Consider the following 12,808-nt stretch of genomic DNA (forward strand, 5'->3'; position numbering starts at 1 on the left):
TAAAAAGATAGTTAAGTGACAAGATAAACAATAATTTCTTTGATGAAAAGATGAAAAAAATATCTTATTTTTTCTTATCTTTGTGTTTCTTCCATCTAAAAAATCAAATAAAAATCATAAAAATGAAAAGAGAAATCAACAAATTAAAAAGGTAGAAAAAGTTTTTAAAAACACAATGTGTTGAATATTAATGAAAACAATTATAATTAAATAATTAAACATTTATTGAATTTCAAAATTTGGTGCATACTATATTTGTTCAAATTTGACACTAAATATAGCCTAAATCTGATATTAATTATAGCATTATGTATAGCTAGATTTTTAAATGTCTTTCATAAAAAAAAAAAAAACTTTTAAATGTCAATATTAAATTATAGTCTTAGCATTCTATTTTGACATTATAATAGGATTTTCTGGACCATAGATAAACTACTAAGATTTTGACAAATAGCTTCCAAGAACAGCTAGAAGATTTTTGAATCACACTCCGTTCTTGATAGCAACCATCTTAATAATTTAATTGATCTATCTATTCAAATAATGTTTATGACTAATTCCATGAAAATATTAATAACTTTATAGCTAAGTCCATTTTTGAGGAATGACAGATTCATGAGATTGCTCATCTACATTGATATTTAAAACAATAGTTTTCAACATCTTGAATAGGTCTCAATACTGCTTTATTATGTTCTTTCTTCACCCTTTAAGATTTCTTTGCATATAAAATCTTTTGTGGAGAATTAGTCCTTTTTTTGCCAAATCTATTAGAATTGGTTTAACCGCAAAAAAATCCCATTTTTGACTCTCTTTTCCACGGTCCAAACTTTCAAAATTATCAATTTTGACAATTTTTTCGACTTTTCATTTCAACTGTGACCGTTAATCCAAATTGGAGTGAAGAAAAATTCAAATATCTCTATACGTAGCTTTATACCGTTTTAGTCTATTTCAAACATGAAAGTTTAAACTTTTTTTTCACTCCAGTCTAAGAAAATGATTATAATTGAACTGAAAATTGAAAATATACTAAAATTAATACTTTTAAACATTTGAATTATATAAAAAAAAGAAATTCCTATAATTTTAACACATTTAGAAATTTGAGTATGGTTCACATAGTTGACAAAGGAGGGCAGCCCCCTTTCTTGGACTTGAAGTTTAATATAGCTGCTCTAACCAACCCATTGACACATTGCTTTTCCTTGATTGGTGGATCAGTCTTTCAAGTGCCTAACTAATGCAATTTTCAACTATCCACCACCACCTATCTTATTGCTCACTTTCTAACCTAAAATTTCTAACTTTTCTATGGCTCTTCATTAACAATGCCTGATTCTTGTGAGTAGGATTTGCAAAAACTGAATCAAACTAAATAACCAAATTTGTAAATTTTATCTAATTTGATTTGACATTAAAAAAACTATTCAACTTAAAACACACATACAATTATTTAAATAATGCTATATTAACTTCAAGATTATTCATTTTCAGAGCATTGTATGCACATACAATAAGCTCGTGGATGATCGTGTTATTTATCTCTCGTTCTATGTTTTGTAACAGTAACTATGTCGAATTTGAGTTAATGAAATAATCCGAATTAAAAAGATGCACATATAGAGATGCAAAAAGCACACCTTAGGTATACATCAAGTCCTATATATATAACTTACATAAAAAGTTCATCTTTAGCATAATTTTGCTTATTTATATGCCAAACCAGAGAGCAAAAACAGCCATTGATACAAACAAAAATATACATTACATTAGGCTGGAAAATTATATCCTCAGCTCTTGTTCAACTTTTCAATATATTAAAATCTAAATAACTCTTTTTCATTTTTTTTATTCTGTATCAAACTCTTCTCTTCACCTTGTATGTGTATCTCTATGATTATCTGTATATCCAATTGTTCAAGCGTTCTGCTCTTCAAATATGTCCAGGAGAGACAGAGCCTGAATAAAAACCAACACGAAATGATGAGTAAGATTACTAAATCATGTCAACTATTCAAGACTAGCAAATAAAATATAACAAAAATTACTATCATTCCTAAATTTAGATCAAAATATTGTTATTTCCTCCAGAATTTTAAGAATTCATTGTTACCTTGACTCTTAGATATTAGATTAAAAGAACTCTATCATTAAAAGTTTCAGTTAAATAGATCGAAATCATCAGTGAGAGAACACAAAGAGTTCTTAAAATTCAGAGAATGGAACCAAAAGATCGACGAGCAACGGTGAAGTCTTAAAAAATTCGACCTAATCACTGGGCACGGTGTTATTCTAAGTATCTCTGAGCTAATCAAAGAGACACTGTTGAGTTCTAAGTAGTTTTGAGCTAATCAACAAGACACGGGGTGAGTTCTAAATAGTTTTGAACTAATCAACAAGACACGGGGTGAGTTCTAAGTAGTTTTGAGCTAATCAACAAGACACGGGGTGAGTTCTAAATAGTTTTGAACTAATCAACAAGACACGGGGTGAGTTCTAAGTAGTTTTGAGCTAATCAACAAGACACGGGGTGAATTCAGAGTATTTATGACCTAATCAACCAGACACGGTGTGTTCAGAGTAATTTTGAACTAAACAACAAGACACGGTGAGTCCTAAATAGTTTTGACATAATCAAAAAGACACGGTAAGTTCTTAGTTCTGAGTAATTTTGACCTAATCAAAGAGACAGAAAATTATGAGTCATTTTGATCTAATCAACAAGACACGGTTTGATTTTGAGTAAATATGCTCAAAATTTGACCTATTCAACGAGACAGAGGTATTTCTTGAGTCATTTTGATCTAATACACGGTTTGATTTTGAGTAAATTTGACCTAATCAACGAGACAGAGCGAGTTCTGAGTCATTTTGATCTAATCAATAAGACACGGTTTGATTTTGAATAAATTTGACCTAATCAACAAGAGACAGTGAGATCTGAGTAATTTTGACCTAATCAAGGAGACACGGTGAGATCCGAATAATTTTGACCTAATCAACAAGACACGGCGAGTGCTGAGTAATTATGACCTAATTAACTCAATTAGAGTAATTTTCCTTTACATTTATAAGATTGAATGTGTTGACAAAGTAAATTACCTCAGGGATGTTGAGTTCAAGTCTGAATTTAGGGCCATCATAGTGGTGAAGAATTGGCCTGAAAGAGTCCTCTTCCAGGGGTTCACAAATTTTCCTTGTAACAACTCTAACCTGAACCAAGGAACAAATTAACTTTATTTACACCAACACGATTCAATGCTTAAAAACACCTAAACCGTCCAATTCCGAAACATACCTGAGCAGGAAATCGAGATTCTCCATGGCATTTCTTATCTTCCCAGGCAGCAGGATCAATGTTTGTTCCTCCAAAGCTTGCAGCCTAAACAAACCATCCGCAATTACAACATCAGATCATTTTTAACCAAAATTGACAAATATTGAAATATGCACAAAAGAAAGAACAAACACAAACCTCAAAGACTCCATGGAGTTGATGAGTTGAGTAGTTGTAGAGGAAAAGAGGCAGCCCTGGAGTAATAGCCCTCACTGAATCTCTGTAACGAGGAGGCAAACCTGAACAAAACCAACAATTCAACAAACAGTTCATCAAAATCCAACCTCAGAACCAAACATTCAAACCCAAAAACAGTCATAAAAATTGACAAAGAAAACTTACCAAAAAGCTGCCTCTTGAGATTCTCTTGCATGGTATCATTATTACAAACAAAGATATACCCACCAACAGTTTCATTTCTCGGAAGAGCTTCAGTTGGTGGCAGTGTCTTAAACCTCTTATCACCACCACTCTTAGTATCCTTACCATCATTATTATCACCACTAAACTTTTTATTACCGTTCTTCTTATTGCTAGGTTTAACTCCAACTTCATCTTCACCTTTGTTCTTATAACCCTTAACATTAACATTAAGATTATTGTTAACATTATAATTACCCTTTGATGGATAAATCCCCTTATTAAACCCACCATTAAGGGTAACATTTTTTGGAGATCCAACACCACCAAGAACTTGACTTATAGGACCAAGATCATAACTTTTCGGACCAGATCCCATTTTCCAACTACTGTTGAATCCATTCAGATCAGAAGATCCTGTCTTCCAAGTATTAATATTATTGTTGTTGCTGTTAATATTAAAACCAGGAGAAGCAACAGAATTACCTGACTTTAACTTCCAATCATCATTACTGAATCCATTCAGATCAGAATTTTTTGGCTTGGGAAAAGAATTGGTGTTATTGATAGCTTCACCACCAACTCTTACATCAAAATTTCTTCTTTCGTCTGGCCTTTTTGATAGATTATTACTATTGCTCCATATTGAATCATTGAGTGATAAATTTGCTAAATTTGAATTATGCACCCTTAGCTGATCACTGAACTGCCAAAATGATTGCTGATTGTTCTCCATTTTTAAACACGAGTTTACTTCAAAATCAAACAAAATACCAAAGATATGATAAAAACACTAACTGGGTATTAAATTTTTTAAGAAGAGTATAAATGAAAACAGGGGAAGCTTTGCAAGGGATTGATGAAAGAGAGAATAGAAGTGGGTGCGAAAGGAAGTGTTAAATAATGCTTAAGACAAGTTCAGACTAAAGAGATGGGAAATTTCGAGGAAAGTGAAGGAATTTGAGAAATTTAAGGGATAGCGTGTGGATTTGTCAAAGTAAAAATTTTACAAAACAAGAAGTTTTCATTTTAATATCATTAATTTTAATATGATTTTTTATTTAAAATTTGATTCAGCTTGGTTTAATTTAATAATAATATATTAAAATTAATTAATTAATTTATTTTTATTTTTATTTCTATAAAAAATATTTATTTTATTTAAATAAAAATTAAATTAGAAATATATTTTACCATTTAATTGCATAAAACTAACAGTATCTAAATTATACAATAAAAATAGATTAATTTTAATTTTGTAATTTTAACTTAAAAAATTAAATTAAATATAGTCAAAATTAAAAATATATAAAATATATTTATTGCGTCCTATTCAAGAAATATTTTTTTTCTCGTATTGTCATATTAAAAATCTATATCATATTTTTAGTATCTTTTATATTATTTTAACTGTAAATTAATGAGTATAATATTTTTTTTTTGAGAAAAGTGAGTATAATATTAAACACAATTTATAAAACCAATATTAATATGGATAAAATAAAATAAAAATTAAGTTGAAAAAATATATTTTTATCGTAAATAGACTGATAATTCAAGATTTGATTTAATTTTTTATCGATTTGATTCCCGAACACCCTCCTAAATTAAGTCCTTAAATTTAATATTTTTCTTGTTTTACCAGTCGGATTAAATTGTTTACATGAGAGTATAAACCAATTTGTTGTGTTTTAATTTACTTAAAGGGTAATTGATTCTAGGGGTTACTGTACTTTTTAAAAATTGCAAAATGGTGACCGAACTTCAAAACATAACAAAATGGTTACTAAACTTTCAAATATGTGATTTTGGAAGGTTTTTAAGTGTTTTACGGTCAAATTATACATGTGTAGTAATCAAATTTTGATTATTTATGACAAATAATACCTTATATTTCATATATACATGCAATCAACAAAAAATCGACTCGAAATATTTTTCTTCAGTGACCAAAAATCCTTCTATGTTAACATAACCAAATAGTACAGTAACCAAAATGTTACGTATTGAAGTTCGGTCACCATTTTGCAATTTTTGAAAAGTACAGTGACCTCCAAAATCAATTACCCTTACTTAAAATTTGTTAGTTATGTAGGAGGCAGATAAATATATGTATCGGTTAGTTGAGGTGAAAAGGAAAAGTACGCGGTATTGGTATTGTGGGGTAGGGAGTGGTGGCCCACGTGGGTGACGTGTCAGATGCAGAGGCGAAGAGAGTGTTTATGTTACGTGTTACTTTCTAGAAGCTCTTTTTTGCAACTTCTTTGGCATTACCTGCCACCTTTCTTCTTTTCAAAATCTCTTGTTGGATTTTCAAATTCATTTTGCTTCCTTAAGTGTTAAGACTTGAAAATAAAATCCACATTATTAATTTAATTTTAAAAAAAAAATCAGTAAAAAAAATGTTAGTATATTGTTATTTTTAATTTTGATTTATTAATTAAGTATAGCAATTTTAATAAAATAAAAAAATAACTGTTTAGAAAATATTGTTTTCTAATTTTTAGATAGAAAAATTTGCTTGCTTATTTTGATACTTTTAATATTAATATTACTAGTAGTACATGCATTGCCTTAATAGCATAAACGTTGCTGTGAGAGGGACATTGATGTATAGAAACAATAAACACTTGGCAAACTTTAAGAATGTGAGTGCGGTTGAGAGATTTATGGATTTACCTAAAAAAAGAAAATAATTTGAATTTCTACCTCAACACGGAAAAGTCAACAAAAATACTCCATGATTTGGCCACTTTGATATTTTTACTCTCCATGTCTAACTTATTAGAATTTTACTCTGCCTTTATTATAGGCTTCTCTGACACACTCTCTCTCCTTTTCTCTCTTTTTTCTTTCTCTTTCTTTCTCTCTCTCTTTTCATACCTGACGTCTCTTTCTTTCTTTTTTTCAAACTTTTATTTTGTTTACTTGTTTCAAACTTTTTTCAAACTTTTTTAAATTAGATATTTTTTATTTCTTCATACTTTAAATTAACAAATTTACTATTATAAATTACCAATAAATAAAACATTTTCTTTTCATTTATTTCAGTATTATTAAATATTTTATAATTTATAAATATATACTACTATTTAAATATTTTATTATATAATAGCATATTCAAAAATTATTTGAATTAAATAAAAAATTACAGTATCACATTATCATATGATTATCACTGTATCACTTTATCATATGATTATCACAGTTTCATCTTAGCATGTAATTATCAGTGTATCCTATCGTATTGTCATCTTATTATCATATTATTATCAGTATCGTATGTAACAGATTATTATATGATAATGTGATGATACTGCTGGATAATATTAGACAAAATCATATTATCATGTGATTATCACAATATTATATTATCATATGATTATCACAGTTTCACCTTATCATATAATTATCAATATATCGCATTGTCATTTTATTATCATGTCATTATTAGTATCGTATGTAGCAGATTATTATCATCTCGTTATCATAATTTTTCTGTAATTTGTTTTTATATAGGTATCATATTATCATACCATTATCATTTTATTATCAATAAGAACCTTATCATACTACTCTATCTTCACATTATCATCTCGTTATCATATTTTTTATGCATTATTTTCCATATAGGTATCATATTATCATACTATTATCATAACTTTATTATTTAATTATCATCTGGTTATCACTGGTATCATGAATCTTTTAGTAATTATATTTTCACGTACATTATCATTCAATTATCGTATTTCATTATAATCTAGTTATCATACTGCAGTGTTATATGATAATATTACGATAATAACATGATGATCAGATGTTGTTTTTTTCATGCAATGTTATGATAACAAAATGATAATATAGTGATAATAACATGATAATCATGTTATTATCACTATATTATCATATTATCATACTATTATCACAACTTTATTATTTAATTATCATCTGGTTATCACTGGTATCATGAATCTTTTTGTAATTATATTTTCACGTACATTATCATCCAATTATCATACTACTCTATCTTCACATTATCATCTCGTTATCATAATTTTTATGCATTTTTTTCTATATAGGTATCATATTATCATACTATTACCATTACTTTATTATTTAATTATCATCTGGTTATCACTGGTATCATGAATCTTTTTATAATTATATTTTCACGTACATTATCATCCAATTATCATAATCTTATCATATTTCATTATCATCTAGTTATCATACTGCAGTGTTATATGATAATAACATGATAACCAGAGGGTTTTTTTCCTGCAGTGTTATGATAACGAAATGATAATATATTGATAATAACATGATAATCAGAGGTTGTTTTTAATAAAAAAAATCAATTTTTTCTGCAATGTTATGATACTTACATGATAATGCAGTGATGATACTCATATGATAATCAGAATCTGTTTTTTTTTTGCAGAAAATCATTTTTTGTGTATAAAATTGTTTTTAATGCAAATGTTTAGATCTAAAAATGAGAAAATTCAAGAGTAATTCTTTTAGATCTGAATATTAAAATAAATCGTATTAATCACCACGAGTTGAGAAAAAAATTCCAAAATTAAATATAAAAAACGGCGGAGCAATGAAAAAACGGCGGCGGAGCAATGAAAGAACGGCGGCGGAGCGACGAAGGAACAGCGGCGGAGCGATGAAGGACGGCGGTAGAGTAAAGAAAAAAATAAAGAAAGAAAGAAGAAATAAAAAAGAAGAAAAAAGAACCAGAGAATAAGAAGAAGAAGAAGAAGAATAAAAGGATGAGGAGAGAGGAGAGAGAAAAGGAAAGACAAAAATAAAAAAAAAAGCCAACTGTAACATGATAGGAGTAGGAAAAATATACTTGGAGTAAAAAAATAATAAATAGTAGGTATAATTATAATATAAATATGTTTTAGAGTAAAAAAATAAAAACATTAAAATTGTGAGGTATTTTTTATATCTTTTCCTTGTTGAGGTAGGAAATCAAATTATTTTTAAAAATAGAGTATTTATCCTAATTTTCTCTTAGAGATAAGCACACATCTGGATGGGAAGGCCCGCGCCTGGATGTCGGCAGGACTGGACATCAAGAGGCCAACCAACAAGAGAAGAGGTACACTTTCTTATCTGGGCTTTTTCAAAATGTTTTGAACTTTTGCAGTCCAAAAAATATGTTTTGAACTTTTATATATATATAAATGTTTTGAACTTTTATATATATATATATATATATATATATATATATATATATATATATTATTGAATATATATTAACGCTATATTCACATAATATATTTTATATTAATATATTATCAATGTCATTTTTTTCCTTTTAACAAAAACTGAAAAATCAAACCAAAAAAGTACGGTTAATTGGTTCAAAAATTTAGATTTAGGTTTTAGTTAATATTTTGTATGATTAATGGTTTAATTTTAGAATTTAGAGTTTTAAAATCGCGAGTAACCGATTTATATATAATATACATTTTTATAAATTGTAGTTGTTTTCTTTATACAAAATAACAATAGCTCATAAAAAATTGAATTTATTTTACTATTGTAGATCTAAATTTCACAAATATATTTTATAAATCTTTTTGTGAAAATTCCTTTAAATATTTTGTTGTGATGTCGGATGGTAAAAGTGGAAGTCAAATAATTGTCAATAGCAAAATGAGCTTTGAAGCTTGGCCCAGTCAGTAGGGGTGGGAGAAAGATTATTTATAATCACAATATTTAATAAGTAGTCTCAAAAATTCTTATTTATCAAATATAAATTTGAAAGTTAAAACTTTTTCTTGTTGCTGTATTATCCATTAATTATAATAATTCTTTGTTGTTTTTTTGGATTGGTTTTAATTAGACCATACACCTTTTCAAATAAGAACTTTGAAAATCTTAACTATATATATAGTGTTAATTAAATTGTTCCATAAAACTTGATTGATTTGTTCTTTTATCTTTTAACTATATATATTTATATATCTAATAGACTAGATGAGTCGACAACACTGAGCAGCTCGAGAGCAGGGGAATTGGATAAAAGGTGGTAAATAAATTCGCCAGAGATGTAAGCATTTACCAAGCGAAGAGAGACGAGCGATGTGAAGCTGCAACCAGAGCCTAACCGCTGCCGCATTGGTTTTTCCAGATTAAAAAACGTACTGAAATCTATTGACAGGCTCTTTACTCTCTTTTTCATGCCCGTGTGGTAAAGATTTAAAACCTGATCATGGGGCAAACGAATCCTGAGTTCGGCAATAGTTGGTGTTTCAGGTTGTTTTAGACTAAAGTTCAGTGTCTTGGCAAGATTGTATTTACTTTTCTCATCGTCTGGATACAAATATTCCACAAAGGTATGTTCAAAGAATTCATCAGAAATAAAAAGGCCTCTCAAAAGAAATCTCCATCGGCGTGACAGAATGCTGGTTAATACTGCTTCTTTGACATTCAGGCGAGACAATATGATCACAAGGGTATCATCAGGCAATTCATTAATGTAAGACTTACCTCTCCGGCACCTTTTCAGATTGTCGTCGCCTATTTTGCTGTCCAAGATTTAAAATGGGAACCAAGAGCTCAGGGGAATTTCAATCCCAAAACATAGAATTGGATGCTCTTGCTAAGCTATCGTTGTGTTAATTCAGTTAGCAAATTATATTGTTGAATCATTCAATGTGGATTAATCTATTCTAATCTTAAGGGAAATGAGAAAAAGAGAACACTAGTACAATAATATAGCAGCAGAGTTGATTATTAATGAGCCATTACAAATTGCACTATAAAAGCGGTGAATTGAATTAAAGTATCTCCAACTCGACCGATAGAGGCAGCATGGATTTTAGATTCTGAATCCGACAAGTAGTAAATTCGTTGTTCCTGGAGGCGCAAGGCCTGACACTTATCCTGTGAAGATTTGCAGCATAATGAGCTAAGTAAGTGCAGAGTTCATGATAAAAATAGTGACCACTAACTCCAAAAATCTCAACCACCTTAAGACATTGATGCTTCGGACGTCCGGTATAATCAGAATTCCAGCTAAGCTCATTATCATAACGCCAATATGCGAAATAATACTCCAAGTTAAAGGATGCTTTGGTCAAGACAGGAGAGGCATCTAACAAGTTAAAGCAACTATGTAAATCTTCAAGGCAATCTCCATCTAATGTCAGATTGATTTCCTTTAGGTTTCTCATCATTAAGGGTTCCTTAATCACAATGCAGCTACAAGATACTCGGGTCAGACAAGGAATATCCTTGAAGATAATGTTTATATCTTTATTGCTTGGAAAAAGCTCGAGTGATTCAAGATGCGGTGCTGCAGATATTTCAAGTGTCCGAATCACATTACACCTCAATTCAAGGTGCTTAAGCTTCAGACAAGGACCGCAAAATTTCAAGTGACCGAGATCGCCTGGTGAGCCGACAACACTGAGCAGCTCGAGAGCAGGAGAACTAGATAAGAGGTGGTGAACCAATTCAGCGGAGATGTTTGCATTTTTCAAGCGAAGAGAGACGAGCAATGCGAAGCGGTAACCAGAGCCTAACCGTTGCATTGGTCGTGGCGGATATATCTCCACCGATCTGAAGTCTATCAAGAGGCGCTTAACTCTCTTATTCATGCCCATAGCGATCAAACTATGGAGTTCGCGCTGGTAAATATGATAACCCCAAAGATAGGAGAAATGGATCCTGAGTTCATCAATAGTTGGTCCTTTATGACGTTGTTTCAGAATATTCCGCACTCTCTTGGCAAATATGTTTCTCCATGGCTCGATTAACTGCTCCTCAGGAAACAAAACTTGCGCATCAAAATCTAACACGCCCGAAAGGTAGTTCCAAAGAAATCTCCATCGGCGTGATAGAATGCTGGTTAATACTGCTTCTCTCAGATTCAGGCGAGACAATATGATCATAAGGATATCATCAGGCAATTCATTAATGTAACACTCACCTCCCTGATGCCGCAGGCTCTTGTTGTCGTCTATTTTCCCGTCGAAAACTGCATCAGAATGAAAGGCTGGCTTTGCTTCAATTTCCAGATCATTGCTGTAAGCCTTCCCCTTCTTGTTTGCAATCATAATTGCCCGTCGTTGTTGAATTCAGGCTGAATTATTATTTTTCTCTATAACTAGGGTTATTGCGAGTTGAATTAGCACGATCATATATTTATATAAGGCCTAATTATTTAAAAAAAACTCCACCTTGTAATATTTTTTCGTTTATACCCCGATCTAGGAAAAAATTTATTTGTACCCTTTTTTTGATTTTTCGTTTTCAGCTATACCTCAAAATTTATTTTTTTGACAACTTAATTAATTAAAGGATGCAAATATTACAACCAAATAAATAGAAGGGTTATATTATACTTTTTTTCTATTGGTAAAAATATAAACAAATCCTTAAACTTTAAAACTATTCAAATTAATCCTAAAAATTAATTGTTTTAAAATTTTTATTTAAAAAACTTCCGACCCACCATAGTACTCCTTCGAATAACGAATCCGCTATCAAAATCCGATTAATATTTTTTACGAAAACAAAATGGCCACGCTAGGTTTCAAATCGTTCAACCACACACAAATCCCATCAATTTCAAAACCAGTAATTCATCTTCCTCTCAAAACCCAGCTCAAATTCCCCAAAACCCAATCAAAATCTCTTCTCTACGCAACAAACAACGACCAAATCCAAGAACCCATTAACCCGGACCCGCACACCAACGGGTCACCGGAGAATGGCGGAGACGGAAGCGGCGACGAAGAGAATGATTTGAAAGCAAATAGAAAGAATCTGTTGTTTAATGTGAAGCTGGGTGATTTGTTTCTGGACCCGGATCCTGATAACATATTGGCCGTTGGATTGACGGGTATACTGGCTTGGGCGAGTGCTCAAGTTCTGTGGCAGCTTTTTATTGTTTCATTTGTTATTCTCACTGCTGCTCTTAAGTATTCTTTTATTGCTGCTTTTCTTGTTTTTATTCTTATTACTCTTCTTTAATCTATACATTTTCATTCTTTAAATGTTTATTTGAATTGCTCAAAATTCCTATTTTCAAGCACTTTTTTAATTGTCGGAAACGGGGCTCCTTCTGGAGGAGGAGCA

General features: G+C 30.4%; 2 protein-coding genes across 2 annotated transcripts; one reads left to right on the plus strand and one right to left on the minus strand.

The window, feature by feature from the left end:
• Nucleotides 1-1,629: 1,629 nt before the first annotated feature.
• LOC126677549 (B2 protein) lies at nt 1,630-4,638 on the minus strand. The gene is made up of 5 exons (XM_050372223.2): nt 3,683-4,638; nt 3,479-3,579; nt 3,302-3,385; nt 3,106-3,216; nt 1,630-1,962 (listed from the first exon to the last, which is right to left on the minus strand). Exons 1-5 carry the CDS (start codon nt 4,434-4,436, stop codon nt 1,921-1,923), a joined length of 1,092 nt encoding a protein of 363 aa, XP_050228180.1. The 5' UTR covers nt 4,437-4,638; the 3' UTR covers nt 1,630-1,920.
• A 7,609-nt stretch (nt 4,639-12,247) lies between these two features.
• LOC126678707 (uncharacterized) lies at nt 12,248-12,703 on the plus strand. Its single transcript, XM_050373602.1, has one exon. The coding sequence runs from the start codon at nt 12,248-12,250 to the stop codon at nt 12,701-12,703; it is 456 nt and encodes a 151-aa protein (XP_050229559.1).
• Nucleotides 12,704-12,808: the final 105 nt, after the last annotated feature.

This window comes from Mercurialis annua, linkage group LG4 (genome assembly GCF_937616625.2).
Source record: "Mercurialis annua linkage group LG4, ddMerAnnu1.2, whole genome shotgun sequence".
Classification (NCBI taxonomy): domain Eukaryota; kingdom Viridiplantae; phylum Streptophyta; class Magnoliopsida; order Malpighiales; family Euphorbiaceae; genus Mercurialis; species Mercurialis annua.

Bases quoted from the DNA above. Each gene is read 5' to 3' on its own strand.
- LOC126678707 (XM_050373602.1), top strand. From the start codon at position 12,248: ATGGCCACGCTAGGTTTCAAATCGTTCAACCACACACAAATCCCATCA.
- LOC126677549 (XM_050372223.2), bottom strand. From the start codon at position 4,436: ATGGAGAACAATCAGCAATCATTTTGGCAGTTCAGTGATCAGCTAAGG. The intron at 3,386-3,478 runs GTTTGTGTTTGT...TGGTTTGTTTAG, and splicing joins AACTCCATGGAGTCTTTGAG to GCTGCAAGCTTTGGAGGAAC. The intron at 3,217-3,301 runs GTATGTTTCGGA...TCCTTGGTTCAG, and splicing joins AATCTCGATTTCCTGCTCAG to GTTAGAGTTGTTACAAGGAA.